This window comes from Haliaeetus leucocephalus, unplaced genomic scaffold (assembly GCF_000737465.1).
Source record: "Haliaeetus leucocephalus isolate CR32 unplaced genomic scaffold, Haliaeetus_leucocephalus-4.0 Scaffold730, whole genome shotgun sequence".
NCBI lineage: Eukaryota > Metazoa > Chordata > Aves > Accipitriformes > Accipitridae > Haliaeetus > Haliaeetus leucocephalus.
The window spans coordinates 736,233-754,571 of NW_010973166.1; the positions used below are offsets into that span (position 1 = coordinate 736,233).

General features: G+C 45.8%; 1 protein-coding gene across 3 annotated transcripts in view; it reads right to left on the minus strand.

Moving 5' to 3' along the window:
• Positions 1-6,858: 6,858 nt before the first annotated feature.
• Positions 6,859-18,339, minus strand: part of CEP350 (centrosomal protein 350kDa) — an 85,234-nt gene continuing 73,753 nt past the window's right edge. For all 3 annotated transcript variants that reach the window (XM_010580629.1, XM_010580630.1, XM_010580627.1), the window contains exons 37-38: positions 17,697-17,819; positions 6,859-10,834 (exon numbers count right to left, since the gene is read on the minus strand). In XM_010580629.1, the coding sequence (XP_010578931.1) occupies positions 10,670-10,834; positions 17,697-17,819 (288 nt within the window). In that variant the 3' untranslated portion in view covers positions 6,859-10,669. The remainder of the gene's footprint in view (positions 10,835-17,696; positions 17,820-18,339) is intronic.

Here is an 18,339-nt window from a genome sequence, read left to right on the forward strand (position 1 = left end):
CCCCTATCGGGCGCGCAGCGGCAGCACCCCCGCACCCCGTCCGTCACCCCCACATCGGGGGGTGCCCCAAGAACCCCCCCCAGCCCTTCCCCAGCATCAGGCAGCGCGCCGCGCAAGGGGGCGAGGCCGCAGTGCCACCCTGTCCCCGCGAGCGGACGGATGGCATAAAATGATAAAATTCTGATAAAGTGGGGAAAGGCGAAGGCGGCTGATTCAGGCCCAAAACCCGCGGTGCCGCCATTACGGTCATCCCCGAGGGGAGCCGCCGGCCTGAGGGCAGCGCCCTGATGTCAGCCAGCGTCACCGGGCAGCGCCTGCCGGAACACCACGCAGGAGGGGGACCCCGGGGACCCGGCCGCCCTCTTCCCAAACCCACCAGGGACACACAACAAGGATACCCGACGAGGCCCCAAAACCCAGCTCCTCCACCCAAAAAAAAAAGCAGGTGGCCCCACGTCCGGCCACAGCCTCCCCGTCAGCCCGGCCGTGCCACCGCTCACGCACACACACCCACGTCACTGGCTCCGGGGCAGAAGGTGCCCGTTGCCCAGTGCCCCAGGGCAGAGCCGGGTACCACCGGGGTGGACACAGCCCTGAAATCCAGCCCTCCGCTCCCTCCCCACCCCCTGAGGCCAGGGGGCCCCCGGCGCTGGGGGTGTCCATCGCTGTTGAGGGTTGGTTGCTGGCTCCATCCCCAGGAAGGCCATTAGCCATGCTGGGCCCCACCTAGGTATTTTAGGCGGACCTGCCATGCTAGAAAAACAAGCCTGCCACAGCCAAGCCTTGCCTTGGCAGCGGAGGGCAGGGGCCTCCACACGGGACACGGCTCTGGGGGAGCTACGGGGCTCCCCGAGACATCCCAGCTGTGGGCGACAGAGCCTGTCTGACACGACCCTCGTGGGATTGCTGCCAGGCACCTTCTGCGGGTTCCGGCTGATGGAAACGGGGCAGAAATTGGTTTGCTCCAGCCCTGCCAGCTGTAATTAAATGCTTAAGGGATTATCACACTTTGCTGTCCAACTAGGAGAGAGAGAGGTCCGAGGTCCAGCTCAGCCCATGCAGGGCTGCTCTGAAAGGTGGTCCCTCGCTATTACCAGAGACCTTGCCCCGACTTGTCTTTATCCAGCTGGCAATTAAAAGACAAGAACGCCTGTGCTTAGGGATGTCATCACCGTTATTTTACCCTGGGCTAAAGTTTTTAGTTGAAGGGCTTGTAGGTTTGATTAGGTTATCACGGTGAAGGAGAGGTGCTGAGCAGCAGCCTAATTACCAGCACCCTCCCCCTCCAGGGAGCCCAAATTCCTCGAATCCTTTTTTAGATGCAAAAGCAGCATCTAACCCGAAGGCAGATGGGCAAGAGCCCACAACCCGGGGCTCTGGCTCCTTTTGAGGTGAGCCATGCCATTGCTCATCCCCCCGAAGCCCCGGGGTGGGGATGCTCCTGCTTCCGGCTGCCTGGAACAGCCAGCGACAACCCTGCTGCCAGGCTGGCACGTCCAGTCCCCACAGTTCCTCAGGGACCAGCCTCCTTCAGTGGCAGGGTGTGGGGCTTTCCAGGCACAGACTTGCCCCCAAAGACTTTTTTTCCTTTTAATGCTGCTGCAAAGCAAGAGACGAGGCTTTTCTTCCACCTCAAACTGGGAAGAGCCGGATTTTCATTGCAGAATGCCCTGAGACGGGGCATGGAAAGCCAAAGATGAAGCAGAGATTTTGAAACAACCCGTTTTAAGATGGATCTGAGAATAACTAAGATGAATTAAAAAAAAAATCAAGAAGGAGCAGAAGTCTGGGGACGTTTTAGAAATGCCCTCCCAAGCACTGCCTGTCTTTTTGTCCTCTCTTGCTTTGCACCCCCTCCCTGCTAGCAGAGCCTGTGGGCAGCAAAGCACAGGGGGTGGGTGCTGGGTGACTCTGGATGCCTGGCTGCTGAGCCCCCAGCCAGCCGTAAAGCCCAGCTTTAGGCTCTCCTGGCACATTTAGGAACCTACTTGGTTTTCAGCTGGACTGCACAGCAAAGCCTTCAGCGCCCACCTTGGCACCCTTAACTTTGGGAAAAGATGTGCTTCACTCCTACGTAGCAAGGCCATGGGCTAAGGACCACCATAGAGGTTCCCGCACTGCACAAGTCCCTGTGCAGCAGCTGAGCAGTGGCTTTAGTTCATTAAGCTCACCAGCTCTCAAATTTCCTTTCCCAGACTAAAGCCAGCAGGAATCTTCTTGAAGTCAATGAGGCGCAGGCAACACCAACAGGCTGAGAGCCTCAAAGGCTGCTAAGATCTCACCAAAATCATTTAAGCCCTGCAGAACTTGTTTCGTGCACCCAAAATGGATCATTTTCACAGACACAAAGAGCTACCCTGATTGCCTCTGTGCTGGGTCAGAGAGGAGACGAGGAAAGAGCAGTTGGGGTTTTATGTATTCAGCCCCTGAAGTACTGGAAAGGACTATGTTTCAGAAAATGGAGAAAGACTTTTACTGTCCATTTTTAAAAGCATGAACCTGGCTGCAAAACACCAGCAGCTCAAAATGGCCAGGTAAGCTGACCCAGGACCTTCTCAGTTCCCTGTAGTTGTGAAGGTTCAGGGACAGGGAGATCCTGAAATGGACTTTCTTCCTTGAAAATTAAAGAACACATTCTTACCTAATTGTGTGATTCCAGGAACTGACTCCAAGAATAACACGCAACCAATGCAAGACTCATGATACAATCATGGCAACCCCATCACCCGGCCCTGACATTTCGGAGGCTGTTTGGAGAAGTTTGCATCCAACTCTCCCGCAAGAGCCTCAGAAATACCAGTTGCAGAGGAGGCTCGACAGTTTTCCCTCTCTCTCCAGCCTTCACAAGATGGGACTGATGAACTCAGTGAAGCCCTCCTCGATCTGGAGCACAGCACCACTTAAAATGTGGTTTTTCTCTAAATAAAAGAAAAAGCCTCATTTCCCCGATTAGCATCTCCAAACAGCCTCGGAGAGCGAGTGAAAATTGCGCCACCTGCCACTTCCCAGCCAGCTGAAGTCAGCTGGGACACTCCAATCCAGGTGGCACTTTTCCACTGGTGGCACCAGTCACACATTTGAAACCATGTCTTGGCAGATAAGACCTTTGGCAGCGCCTGCGCGATAAACCTGCCAGCTTCCGCGGCTTTGCTGAGACAGGGAATAACGCACAGGGTAGATGTGAACCCCAGCTGCTTCCCACACCCTGCATCAGCTCTGCCGGGCTCACACCTATGAAGGCTAGGAGAGCCCCTTGTAACCCCCACTGGTAGCTGGGAATTGCCGACTACACAAGACAGGCTTGGTCGGATACAGTTGATTTCTACGTTTCAAGCCCAACCAGCCTGTAATAACAATAGACGTAAAAGAAAATCCGGGGTGCATTCTCAGGACGTGATGAATGCGTTCACATAGTTTGTCTGCAGAGAGACTACAGCAGTACCAGCCCCTTTCTACTGTTCACCTGCTGCTGATTCATCCCTGCTCAAAAGGACAGCAGCGATGCTGCGCTTACTCTTTTCAGTGGGACCTGGGGGGACCGGGAAGAACTGGTGTTGTCTTTGGTATGTCTGGGTAGGAAACGTTTTACCTGCAAATTTAAGATCTACTTAAAGTCATAAATCATCACCATGACCCAGGATGCACAGAGCAGATGTTTTCCACTCCAGCTCATCTGCCCAGCTTCCAGGAGCAGATCGGAGGAGGCCACACCGCCCAGATTTGCCACATCATTATTTAGCAGCTGGTTTAATTGCAGCGCATGAAACTGAGAATACCACACAGATGACAACGGAGCACTCCTCTCTTGCCATGGCAGTAGTCCTGCAACGTAAGCAAGGCGTCACCTACCGAGGACTGGTGTGCCAAATCACAGGTTCACTGAGCAGCACTGGCTCCATCACCTCCGTGGAGCAACACAGCAGGAGACGGACACTGGAACAGGCTCCTTGCTGAGCTCCTTGAGCCAAGCAACATGAACGGTAGGATCCCCTGCAGCCTCCTTTATTTTGCTGGAATAAAAGTGAATACATCTCTGGGACACTCCCCAGAACTGGTGTTATTTCCACTTCCAGCAAACTCACAGACAAAACCCTAGTTCAAGTCAGCCTAGGTTTCACGGGTCAGTGACAGACAAGTCCACCTGCAAGAGGAAGCCACCTGAAACCAACATCAGGGAGGGAATGCAGCCCAAGGGACACAGCAGGTCTTGCACAGCTAGAGCAAAGGGCTGGAAAACTGGGGCCAAGAGAAACATTCAGAGCAGGAACCAACCAGACCGACTCCAGGCCATCCTCACACAGCACACTTGGCAGGCAAAAGAAGGCATCTTGCCACAAACATCTCCCCTCTATGTCCCGTTCCTGCCCAACCCTCAGCCTCCTGAATGGAGCTATTGCCCCCCAACAGCTCTATTCTCCTCCTTTCCCCCAAATTTCTGCCAGATCTTACTGGGGAAGAGGCAGAAAGGGCACAGGGCTGGGGCTATGGGTTTTGTTTGCTCCAGTTTCCAGACCTCGCAAGGTGCCTTTCCCTCCCCCACAGGACCTCCATCCCAGAGACCATCCTATGCTTTCAAACTCCATTAAGTCTTATCTGCATTCCTGCCCGCCAATGGCCCGTGCTCCAGGCTGGGTGCCAGCAGCTGGGCAGCCCCCCTCCTCTCCTTCCTGCTCACTGAAGAGAGCTGCCGGCGTTCAGCAGCTCCCCACCAGCTCCTTTTCTTCTGAGGCCGTGTTAATGACAGCCCAGACATTGCAGAATGCCTTGTGCTAGGCAGGGTGCAGAGATGTCTGGAGCAGAGTCAACATTTCAAGTGCTCCAGTGCTCGCCAGGCATTTTAGGACATGGGATGGCTGCAGCTGGCACCACCTCCCCGGGGAGGCACCTGGGAGCGGGTGGCACCAAAACAGTCCCCCTCAATCCAACGTGCTGTCAGGAGGGCGGCTGCCTGCCATTGCCCAACCCAGCAGTTTCACCAGGTCCACGGGTGAAATGGCTGTCAAAGGCAACTGCGTTCCGAGGGTTCTGGGAAGAGTTGCACAAACACCACCATAGAAAGTCAGTGCCAAAGTGAAGCAACATAGACTTGCAAATGAGGAAATTAGAGCCTTCATCAAGCTGATTACCGGGCATCCTGGGCAAGGACAGCAGTAGCAATACAGCATTTTGCTGTGTCACCCGCCAGAGCACCGTGGCAGCGTTCCCATCGCTCGAGCCGTTTTAAAGGGAAGCCAGTTCTTTAGCCAGAGAAGCACAGATTAATTTTTTTTTTCAATGTGAAATGCACTCTAAGCCACTCCAGGGATGGATGCTGACGGCTGCAAGTAGATCACTGTCCGAAAATACAGGACTCGTGGAGCAAAATCACTGCAGGGCGAAGAAAGCAGCAACACGGATGCTCTCCCACTGCTCGATAATGAGAGCACAGAGGCTGCAGCACCACTTTGTCTCGGTCCTTTGGACATCAAACAACCCACCGCCACGCTTTGGCCGGTTCAACCCCCCGAGCTCAGAGGGCCACGATGTGCTTCTCCGTCTGTACAAGGGCTGTGGACAGTGTTCCTGGCACACTCCATTGAGGACTACTTCTACTGCACGCTGGCACTGCGCGACTGCAGCAAAGCTGCTTCCATAATGAAAGTCTGAGTGCAGCAAGTCCTCCTCCTGGATGAGATACCTCTGCTAAGGAAAAACAAAGAGCAAATAACCGCTCAGCACAGAGCAATGCCTTTGCAATGGTTTTGTTCACAAAGATCCCCCCACCCTGTTTAATGCATACGCCTCTCCCAGGCAGAGAGGAGCGGTGAGTAGACTGCCACACAGCATCCTCCAAGCCAGAAAGACCACTGCTGGGTTTTGTAGACATCTGTAGTAAATGGAAAGCAAAGCCTTTTCTGCTGGTCTGTATGTTAATAAATGGCACCAAAACACAGCAGAGGTACAGGAGCAGCAGCAGCTGTAGGGACTGAGGAGGCTCAATAAGCACGCTTGGTCTTAACACATTTCACACTGCCACTTGTTTGCCACATGCTTGCATGCCTGTGGTTTGGCACTGCAAGTGTTCAGCTGTCTTCTTACAGAGCTCCAGGACCTTTCATATGTTAAAGTGGGGTTGTTTGGGTTTTTTTTGCTGGAAAGGAAACAGCAAAGATTTAGGAAAGTTCCACCAATACATAAAGTTTCCAGGGAAGCAATGTTTGCCCCCTTGGTGAAGAAGTGATCAGTGTTGGTAACAGCAGCTCTATAGAGCTGTAACAATTTAGGAGCCTAATTGAGGGATCCAAAACAAGACTGAGGCTCTGAAGAATTTAATTCCAAGATTGTTGTTTAGCATAAAAATAGCTTCCCCCCCCCCCAATGTTTTAAAGCATGAGTTTTTAAAACCTATTTTAAACAAACATGTGCAAGGAGTAATTTTTCTCCCACAGATCACGCTGTGCACTCCAGCAATGATTAGGCAATGCTATTTTCTGTTTTTGCTTTTATCAACATTTGGCTTTAACAATAAGGAAATTCTAATAATGTTATAATTATAATTAAGGCAACTCTAATGGGATTTTGTGGACTGTGATTGGCATCCCAAGTACAGCATCAGACAGAAAGGGGAACATACAAGGGACGAATCTCCAGGACACCTTCAGAATTAGCAACCATTTGGGTAATTATAAAGCTCCATTTTATACAGAACCAGGAAACAAGATTAATTTATAAATCAGTTTATTTACAGATTTTGTTCTCTTAAAGTACATTTCAGTTACCAAAGATATTTACACTGGTGTACACAGGGACCTCCCTGGTTATTTTACAGTTCTTAATTACAAAAAAAAAAAAACCAAAAAAAAAAAAACCCAACCCAAAACAACCCTCCACATCCTTGGGTCTGTCTACTGTGCAAAGCTGCTCTGGATGTGAACATTAGCTGAAACTGGCCCAAAAACCAAGTTACCAGGTTATTTACACATACACAGTAAACGGGTTTCTTTTCAGCATCTCCACAACACAGTACACAGGGAGACGGAGCCTCCCAAAAGGCGGCTTTGCAAATGTATATCAAAAGGCTCTGCAAAGTCAAGGAAAAAACTAGTAAATGCAGGTTAATTACAGTATTCCTCTTTCATCTGTATATAATTTTGCATTTAACGTTTAAATTACAAATAAGTTCAATAGTTTGCTTTTCTCCATTTTAGTTGATTTGTAAACACTTCAGATGCACTAAATACCTTATAAGATTCAACTGTTTCTCTGCTGAAAAGTACTTTATTTTCCTAATGTTCTTAATGTAGCAAAGGGATTATTAAAGTCAGAACTGCATGCAGTTCCTCACAGAATAGTCACTTAAAAGGTCTCTATCACTGTGCTACTGAAGATCTTCTGCAGGTACACACTTATTCAAGTATTGCAAAAAGCTAAGGCCACTTTTTCAAGAAAGGAAAGTGAACAAGATGGGATTTTTTCAATCCCTCATTCCACCTTGTGAGCAACAAGCCTTTTCTGAAAGGCAGAAGTACTGATATTCCACAGCATGGCTCAGGAAGCATCCTGCTGTGAGAGAGGTACTCGCGCTGCTTGTCCTCTCAAGCCTGGGCTTTCCCATCTGGCATCAAGATCCTTCCAAAGAGGGAACCACATCTCCCCAGTGATGACAGCCACTGCCCCGAACAGCTCATGGGTCTCAAAAAAAACCATCTCAGCCTTGAATCTTCTAGCGTGGTTGCACCAAGATAACAAGGACCCAGAAATACCATCTTGTTCTTACAAAGGGAAGGTTGGGGAGAAGACAGAAATAGAGAATTCAGCCTGTTTGTGTGACTCCAGGCTTCCCCATACCTCCTCGTTACCAGCTGCGACCCAGACAGACCACTACTTCACCACGGTAATCATCAGCCCACAAGTACTCAACACACTCGAGGTTTTGAGCATACACTCAACTCAAAGCAACTCAACACACTTGAGGTATTGAGAAGATAATTCATGTACGTTCAAGTCTTTTTAGGGTTGCTCCTAGCAAGGACTGCTACCAAAAATAAACGGTGATGTTTGCAAAGGAATAAAGCCATTACTTAGACACAGCTTCCTTCTGCCCAAACAGCTGTAAAAATAGTTACTACTTCTGTTGAGGGTACCAAACTAGCACTATCCAAGCCAGCAAGACAACAGGCATACAATCTCCAATGGTCCCTGTTACCCTGGCAGGCCAACTGTACAACCTTCTTCCTGATGGTGGACAAACCAGAAAAGCCCTGCCAGCCCCGCAGAACAGCCGAAAAGCCTCGGGGATGCAGGGCGACCTACTCAACACTGACCACGCTATCTACAGAACAGAAACTAACTTTGTTTCTCTGATACTCCAGCTACAAACCTATGCTGCAGGTTTCTGCCTTCTTTCCGTAATTGCTACCCACAAAAATCGCAATCCTTGCTATTGAAAAAGGTACACCCAGGAAAGGGAATCTGAGGTGGTGACCCAATCAGTGACACCATGCTGGTTAAATGTAGCAGCTTTAGTTTGCTTCTATCTTAAGCATTCAAGAGTTTCCTGGTTCAGCATCATAACATTTTACGTGGATAAGTGAATCACTTAGGAAAAAATGCTGAACAATGTTCCACCAAGACCATTTGACTTCCAGCCAGCCAGAAGGGCCACTACTGCAGGACAGACATGCATATGCCCATTGGAGGTGTTCCTAGACACCATTACCTCCTCCTTGTTCTTCTGCTCATTAAGCTCCCATGAATATGGCTCACCATTAACTCACAAGTGATGTGCTGGCAATACTACATCTGAGAATCTACATGGACCTCTGACAAATCCAACGTTTCCCAGTGCTGTCCCTGAAGAATTACCAGCTATGTGTCATTGTGCAAAATGCAAATATTCCAATGATAGCTTTCAAAAAAAAAAAAAAGGTGGAAAAGAGAAAACAGAATGGAGCAGTAGCAGAGGTACATATAGCAGGAAGCCCAAGAACCAAGCAGATGAATGAAATTGTCCAGATCTCCCTGCCACACCTATTGTGGGCTGCAGCATCTCTGGGGCACCTCTGAGGGCTTCAAAGTGTCTTTCTGCACTCCAGTGTGTCTGAAGAATCTGGCTCTCCTCTGGGTCTTGTCCCAGGTTAGCAAACAGGGACATCCACTATTAAGGCATCAATGTTTGACCCCAGATTGTGTTCCTCCAAGGAAAACACAAGAATGGGAGGGACAGGTTAGGAACAAGCACTCAGCAGAAGGACACTGCAGTTGAACCCAGCACCAAATCAACCATGTAACAGCTGCTGATGGCCTAGAAGTTCTGTGAAAGAAAGGAAACAGATGGAGCAGAGAATTTTCACATCATTTTTCAGCTCAGCCCCCTCAACTCTCCATTGTTTCTGAACCAAGTGTGGTGAAGCGCCATTCCTAGTCCTGCCTTCGCATCCCACCCCTGGTCACTGTGGTTTGGTTCTTCATACCTTCCCCTCCCTGTATCTGCCTTGAAAAGCTGGAGGTTTTGTGTGAAGAATACAGGGCTCTGAAAGTTTCCAGAACAGATGCTTTCTCAAGTTCGGCTGTCCCAAAACATAAGACAGTGCAGCCAACTGCACAGGACACTCTCCTATAACCCACTTAATAAATTATCTGAAAATAAATAAAAAACCCACAAGCACAAAACATGCAGACAGTCAAGCACTGGACACCGCTTTCTTTGGTGAATACACTCTGTTCTCTAAATTTTTCAAGTAACAGCTTCTCTGATTTATTAGGTGACAGTAAGGGAAGAAGCTGAGGGATTGAAGGCCAAATTTTTGTGAGGAAATGTTTTCCACTCCTGCATGTCTCGTGCCTGAGAAAATCCTGAGTATCCATTATCTGGGAGCAGCTGGTGCTCCAGGAAGAGAAGTGCTACATGGTAGGAAGAAAGTTGTCCACGGGCTCATCTTTCACACTTGACGTTAGGCGGCCTTTATCTTGCTCCACCTCAGGACTGAAGCAAGCTACGTAGGAAAAGCAGCAAGAATTCTTTACTTGAATACAGAAAGCAACATCATCTAATTTCCCTGGACTAGCTGGCACCATACTTGGTACCACATCACAGAAGAAAGATGAAAACCAACTTCACAGAGAAGGGAATTAAATGGGCTCTGGAGCAGAAGAAACTGATGCACATTGTTAGGGCTGCAGGAGAAGGTGTGTTAAGATTATAACACTGTTCAGTACGGTAAGTCTCCATTTATGACTAAAACCTGATCAAACCGTTTCTTCTCCAAGTTACTCACATTTCTAAAGACAAGATGAGTACTGATGGCTGACAGCCATTCCAGCAAAACAGCCAATATCCCAACTTAACCCAACCCTTTCAGAGAACAAGCTGACCATGTCAAAGCCCCAGGCCGGAGCCCCAGACAGCTGCTGACAGTTATGTGGCATAACTGCATTGGCACACGAACAGTCTTGAGCGCTTCACAATGCAGCCTCGAGTGAGGGATCAGCTTGTTCCAAACAATAAATCTGGTGCAAGGTCTCTAGTGGCAGCGGATGCAAATTCAGGTTCCTTTAATCACATCTGAACTGCCTTTAAGCCCCACGCATGGAAGTCCAGCAGCAGCACTTGCAGGGTGGAGAGCACGTCAGGAGTCAGAAAGACCCGTGACTCAGTGGTTACGTAGCTGTAAGTTTATTTTCAGCACTGTCAGACAAGCAGCAATCTCCGCTGTTTCTCATTTATCTGGTTCAGTACATCAACAGTGTCTCTGATTAAGGCCTCGAAGATCCCATCTGCCAACTGCATCTTTACACACAGTTCATCCTCGTCATAGTTCACCCACTGTGCTTCTTCCTCATGAAGTTCCTGCACCTTGGAGGGTAGAAAGGAAAAGGCAATACAAACATTACAATTCTGTTGCTCTAGGATAATATCCCCTGCAAAGTTCCAGAAAGAGTCCCAAATAGTGCACATCTGCCAACAACATATCTGTCTTTGTAAGAGATTACAGGAAACGCTTGGAATAGCAAAATGAACACAGATCTATTTGAACCAGGCTATTTCACTGTATGACTGTATTCTACCTTTCACTGTAGTATCCATTTTAAAGGATTTCATATTCCTGCACAAGTTTTTCACTTGAAGGAACTCAGCTAATGGGATATTCTTGGCCAACAGCAGAAGCTCCATTAAAAAAGTCCCTAATTGTGTATTTGCAAGAAGCTGATTCCATGCAGCTTAAACTGGTAGGAAATCATGCAAAGGCCTTGAACAGGGGAAGGAGAAAAAGAAAACGCTTTACTGCAGTTCAGTTTATTCGAATAACAATTAGAAAACCTAAAGGAAATAACTAACTTTTCCTGTACAGGAAGACAAAATGCTGGCACGTGTTGTATGATAGTATTGCAATTCATTTGCACAAAATACTCCATGCTTCATTATTACAAATGGAATTTTGTACCATTACATCTAAAAGAGTAACTCAAAGTGTATTTATTTCCTTCTATTCCTAAATGGTTGACAAGCAAAATCCTGTTTTACTGGTCACTAGCAAATAGGTGTTTTAGTAACAGACAGAAATATATAATTTCATTCAGCAAATCAAGTCTTATTGAGAGTCTCCTCAAAGTGGATTTCTCCAATTTAAATTTATTAAAAATTTGTCTAAGTGACCACTTCAGTATTACAGATAAATCCTAACAAACTCAAACTTTTGAGATAAGAAAGAGTGGATGCAAACATCACTCATATTAAAAATGACAAAGAAAACCTGCTGAAAGCTCTTTCTCTGCTCAGCTTCAGCAGAAAGCTCCCCTGACTGTAAATCCTACACTCTGAACTCAAAATACATTTACACTGTCCACACAGACAAGTGGGCCAGACACCTACATGCTGCCAAAACAAGGTTAAAACATACTGAAAATCCACATATCATTATGTAATAGTGTCATTATCTAAAGAGGGTACAAGAGCTACAGCCCCAACACCCTCTCTCCATCTTTTGTCTGAAGCTAAACCACCCAGAAACATGTCCGTTTTGAAGGTGACAGCTGCTATAGCATAATGATGATTCAATAACCAAAACACAGTATGAAGCCCAAGAATGGGCTGCTATGGGAACCCCAGGGAACCAGCACTGCTTCAGCATTTGTAGCCATGCATAAGGCTTCAGTTATACATGGGGTTTCAGTCTGACAGCTCCTTTCTCCCTAAGAGAGCTCAGGGACAGGGGCAGGGATCACATCCTGCAAACAGCTTTGGAAGAGTCATGCTACATGCTTACAAATCTCTGCACTACCCCAGCAAGGTGAAAAATAATTTAAATTGAATGCTAACAAGTGGCAGATAATTGGGTGTAAATTTGTCGGGGGGTGAATGTCTGAAACAGGCTTCTGAACTCTCAAGCAGAAGCGTGCTGCCTGCAACCAGTATGTGCTGGTTGTAAATTCTGATAAACCCTGGACTAAACAACAGCAGCATGTCACAAGTCTTCCCATCAATAAAGAGGCATATGATAGAAGCACCAATTTGGAGGCTGACCATGTGCTGTGTGTCTGCATCACAGGCTATTTAGATGAGGAAAAGCAAGAGATAAGGTTCACAAAAAGAAGAGGTGGTGCCAAAAAGAAGGGTTCCCAAAAAGCAGAAGTGGTCTGGGAGAGAAAACAGGAGGTCCAAGGGGAGAAGGTGAAGATCCTGGCTGGAAGAAAGATCCTGGAAATGGGGGAAGATACTGGAGATGAAGGAGGTGGGTGGAGACAAATGCTGGGGGATGCCCAGGGACCTTGACCAAAGATGTCCAAGATTGGTAACCAGGAGCAGCTGCACAATACCAACTGATGCGATTTTCTGCCTGACCCTCCCAGGCCAGCAGCAACCTCCCTGCTGGGAAGCGAAGTCGAGACCTGGTGAATGCAACACCGAGGGTGGGGTAAGCAAGCGAGTAAAATAATTAAGCAGGTTAAAAGCTCTGATCTCCTTGGCCTTTAAACAAACCCCAATATCCAGATCCAAACTAAGCTGCCGTTTATTCTGTCTGACCTGCAACAACATGATGGGACAGTTCCTTTACTGTGCTCCAGGAGGAAAAAGATACACATAGGATAAAGAAATGCCAGTAAAGGGGAGAGGATAGGGTAACTTGATCCAGGCAGAGAAAGGCTGGATATTAAAGAGCAGTGGAAAGACGAAGAAAGAAAAACAGTATCAGTGATTAATTTTCCTCTTGCCTCTATCATTCCCCCCTTTCTCAGAGGCACAGTGCACAATTTCCTTTGGCATTAGGACGACTTCCTCGAGCATACTTTTGGAAAACTAAGAGAATGTGCAATTCACAGCTGCAGGCAAGTCTTGTTTATAGTGTATTCAGAACACATGTGGAAAGTGCCATGCTGCTTTGCAGCCATAGCTGCAGACATCTGAGCCAAGGCAGTTGTGACATCTTTGCCTGGGAAAGGTTTGATCCATTTGTTGTATTACCACAAACGGGTTCTAAGCAATGAAGACAGTTTGCTTACATTTGGTGACCATCGTGTCTTTCATGGAAATGGGCTTTGCATTGTCTTCAGTACATGCACAGCATTTAAGTTCTTGCACATTCTCATGACAAAAGTAAAACTTCATATATACCAGGAAGTAAGTTCTCTATACCAGAGAGAAACCGCAGCTGGGCAATGTCAGAACAACATTTTTAATGAAACTGAATTCCATCCTACAGGAAAAGATAAACAGTGACACTATGCAGAAGGCTGGGTAGTATGGTTTTTTCTGTGCACTTTTTTTTGTTTGAATGTTTTTTTTTTTTTTTTTTTTAAACACAGAAAGAAAGAAGGAGGCATGCACACAAAAGAAAAATCAGGAGGTAACAAGGTAGCGTGATCCTGTTGGCCATCTAATAAATGTCACAGTACCCAAAAACAACACTTAATATAATCTGAAGGAAACTTCAGAGAGTAAGTTAGTAAGTTTTGATTTCTGGAGGTTCCCATTCAAAACCATGAATATCTGCAAAATAAACTACACTTAAGGAGTCACTAGATCATTTGGAGACTGAAAAGAATAAAAATCCACAAACTAGTGCTTTGGAAGAATTTCAGTAGGAGGAAGGCAGGCAGGTGCATTCTTACAGCCCTTCGCTCTCAAGTGTACCTGGAAATCTTAAGACACACAACTGTGCATACAAGCAGGCTTTGATTCTCTTCTTACTGTTGCACTCGCCTTGGGTTTAGATCTCGAGTGCCGCAGAAGTGGGCTTTCTGATAAAGCCAGCTTGATAGGAACAGCTTTGCTTTGTTGCAGAATTTCTGCATGGAGAGAAACATTCTAGCCATTAAGTCAACAGGTCAGAAGATCAAGTACTTTTCAGCACTCTGTTGGCAGGCTTCTCAGGTGTGAAAACTAAACACGTAGGTTTGGCAGTATCAGGTGAGCTTTGCTTTCTCAAGCTCCAGATAAAACGGAAAGGGGGGTGGCAGGGAAAGCAATGGCTTAGAAACTTCGTTCTGGCCTCATGCAAACAGATCAGCAAAACAGGGAGTTTTGGCTGAAGACCCAAGTGGAAAAAAAGGGGTGGAAACAGTCTATTCTTAGCACCTGAACTTCAAATAAAGAGATATGAGGGTTCTTGCTGTAGTTTAGAAAAAGGTTTTGAAATGCACAGGCAGCCCTGATGTACCAAAATGCAGCTCCTCAGCCTATGTGTACATTTGAGAATCTCCCACAAAGCACAGACAGCATACATGTGATAAAGGTGGCAGCACAAAGGGACATGAGAATAAGAAAGTAAGCACCTAAACATTCCTTTAGCTTGATTTTAAACAAAGTAGCTTTTCATAAATGTGAACCTCCCATACTTGTTTACTGAAAGCCAAGTTTTGCTGTAATTGTTAACAACTGGAGCAACTATCCAGCAGACCAGAGAAGTCATAAGAAATCCCATTACAAATGCTTTCTGAGGACAGAGATGCTTGATCAAAGTTAACAGTACTGCAAAAAAGGAGAAGAGGAAGGTGGAGTTTTTGTCACTGGCAGAAAAACATGGCTAACTATGTTGGTGTCAATGCTGGAAAAGAGAAGATGAGAGTGAAAATGCAACTAAAGATGCAGCGACTGGGGGAAGCAGCAAAGATCAAGGCAGAGCAAGGAGGTGAAGGACTAATCCATCTTGTTCTCCCCTTAATTTCTAGTGGGTGTGATGGCTGACTGCAGTCACCCACAGGACCCAGCATCACAGAGAGCACCAGCACAGTGCAGAGTGCTTCTATTACTGTGTCCTTTCTCCTTTCCCCACAAGGCTGACCTTTGGTGGAGACAAGAACCACTGGCAATTGGGTTTAGTATGATAAACACAAAGACACATCCAGGGATAATCAGGGAGAGATTAAGCTGGGCAGAATAGCCTGGCACTTGCTCTATGCCTTCAGAAGAAACAAAAGGAGATTCAGCAAACAGCCATGGCTCCTCATTTTAAGAGCCACTCAGCCATCCAGGCAGACAATGTCACTATTTGACAGTCATTGCCAATATGCTGGAGAAGGTATACAACAGACTCCGCTTCCTCTTTACCAAAACCCCTACCCTAGTCATACCTAGCTCCTGGGTCTGATGTGTTTCATCTTCTCATCAAAGTCACTAAAAATACATAGTTGTCTCAGTAGAAAACTCATTTGAAGGTTAGGTTTACTTGAAGGGGAAATGAAGAAACCGGGAAGGACCTGTGCTCAATATCTAAATGCAAATAACAGAAGCCTAAGAACGTTTACCTCTGCTTTAGAAAGATCATGTTTTATTTTAACAGCCTTTGTCTTTATAAGCAGGAAAAGAATGTGGAGAATCAATCAGCTTATATATGTACTCACATGACATCCCCTGCACATTGCAAGAGGCATATATTGGCTAAATCTTCACAAAAACTTGAAGAAAGCATTTTCAATTGTGATTTTCTAAAGAAGCTTCTACAGCACCTAAACCTACCAAAAAAGTCTTTGATTTCTCTTTCAGGAAATTGCTGTGTTGTACTACTTGAATATACTTAAAAAAAAATTTGGAAAACTCCAAAACTGACCTCTCCGTTTACAGCTACACCATGAGTTACTAGCAGATAGGCAGCAGATACTGCACAGACCTGTATATCCACTTATGACCTTGGATTTGTGTTATCACAGAACTCATGACCTTAAGCAGAAGTTGGAGGCTGACTAGGAGACAGAGAAAGCTATCCAGATACCTCATGTTTTATAGAGATTTTAATAAAACAAGGTAAGAGAAAATGAGCACTATGTCCTTAGGTTTTCAGTTAGAAGTTTCTCTGATAGTGTCTCACATTACAGTACAAGTTTGTTAGCAATGCCACTGAGACTGCCTTATTTCTAAAGCCTGGCATGCCATGCTGCAACCTTCACAGAGTTATTCCCAGACTTCAGCTAAAATTTTATTACCACATTCTTGTGAGAACAAAATAAAATTAAACACATTATTTATTAAGCCAAACTTGTCAGAGCTCCATTAATCTTTAATGTCTGGGTCTGCATGTAAATCGCAGACCCAATTGTCTGAACTTCAAACTTATTCCACCTAAAGCACTTTGGATGCCTTCAACTAGAGCAATTTTTTCCAGTCAGGAATCCTTCTTTCCAGGTATGGTTCAAAGAAATTAGGAAACTGGTACAGAAGCATAATAGTGTACTATTAGTTCTCTCAGGAATCTAAACATAAGACTTCTTTGTGCAGGCTTTAACAGCCTCCACAACCCAGAATCAAGCGTATCCCAGAATCAAGTGTATTAGGATATGCAGGTCCAATACATAGATACTCTATTTACATACAATTAAACCCCGGGGAAAAAGCCTGTGTTGGAAACCTTCCACTGATGTGCAATTAAGAGACCACACGACCCATGACTTGAAGTTACTTATATGTGTGCGTGTGTGGAATCAATTTCAGGTATAATTAAGTGAAGCATGGTGTTAATGACGACTCATATTCCCAAGCAGAACCTTCACTATCATTATAGCCAATAAAGATGTTAATCATCCTGCAATACAAGCCAACAAGTAACTTTCAAAAACTAGTACACAGCCAGACATGCTCTATCTCATGCAGTTTTAACACTGAACTGTCTCTGCCCCGCTGGCAGCTGCGTTCACTGGTTCATGTCAAGTACTAGAGGAAACGCTTAGCTGTGGGTACTATCTGTCAGACTGGTTACCTTGTACTAGGTACTATCATGTCCCATACTGTCTCTTTGAAGTCTGCTCTTCTAACCCAATAACTTTTGCAATCTTTCAGTTGAATCTGGTTAGCAATGTGGTCTATTAAGTTCTCAGTATCACTGTCTCCAATTAAACAATATTACTTCAATATAAAAACATTTTGAAGTAAAGTAAGAAGGAAAACATATTCCCTTCCCAAAGAAAATGTTTACTCTCTTCTCAGTCAAATATTTCAGTGTCTCCTCCTGTAAATTCATGCTTTAAACTTTTGGGAGTGGCCAAATTTATACTCCAGTCAAATCAGTAGGCATGAACAGAGAATTCACTCAAGTCACCTTACTTCACTGGCACTGGACTTCTGTTTTTGTCAATAAGGTGCTCTCTAAAATTAAACACCTTCTATCAAGACCTCATGCACACTTTGTATTCTTTAAACAGCATGACTGAATACTGAAAAATATGATCATGTGTCACACTTGAGTCTGGTGGACAGTATCTGACATGATTGCTTTTCATCCACTGACCAGTATATGATCCACTCGGTCTCGTTTTTTCCGCCCAAATTTCATCATCTTCTGCCAGTCTGTTTTGTGATTAGGCTCCTTCCTCAGGCTGAACAACTTCAGTACTTCAGCTGCAATGAAGCTCTACAGAACAGTAAAGGTGAGATTTATCACATTTGTACTAAGAAATGAAATGTATGCATGAAGTACCTACCCTAAAAAGTCACATTATAGAATGTGTAACAGCCTTCTGTTTAGCTAAGAGACATACGGTGTCTGCATGAAAGTTACAGTGAAAGTCTTTGAGGCAGCATTACACAGGCAGAACGATTATTAAACCCAGGAGTGGGGAAAAAAAAAAAAATGACACCCACTGCTGTAATCTTGAGAACAGAAACTTTCAATTAAACAGTACAGCAAATAGGAGATTATGACAATTCATTTTATGGGAGAATATTAAAGAAAAGCAGGGTGGGAATTCAGTGTCCTTGTCCTGTGCCCCTGCTCTCCCCTGCCACATGCTTTTAAAAGTCTTCTCAACTGAGTGGTCTAGATACTATTTCTGTCTTTTCTAGACAGTTAACATGCTGTAACTTCAGCAGGTTAATCAAAATACAGCCACCCTTCCCCCCAGCTTCAGAAAAAACAGTACAGGTGGAAGTCG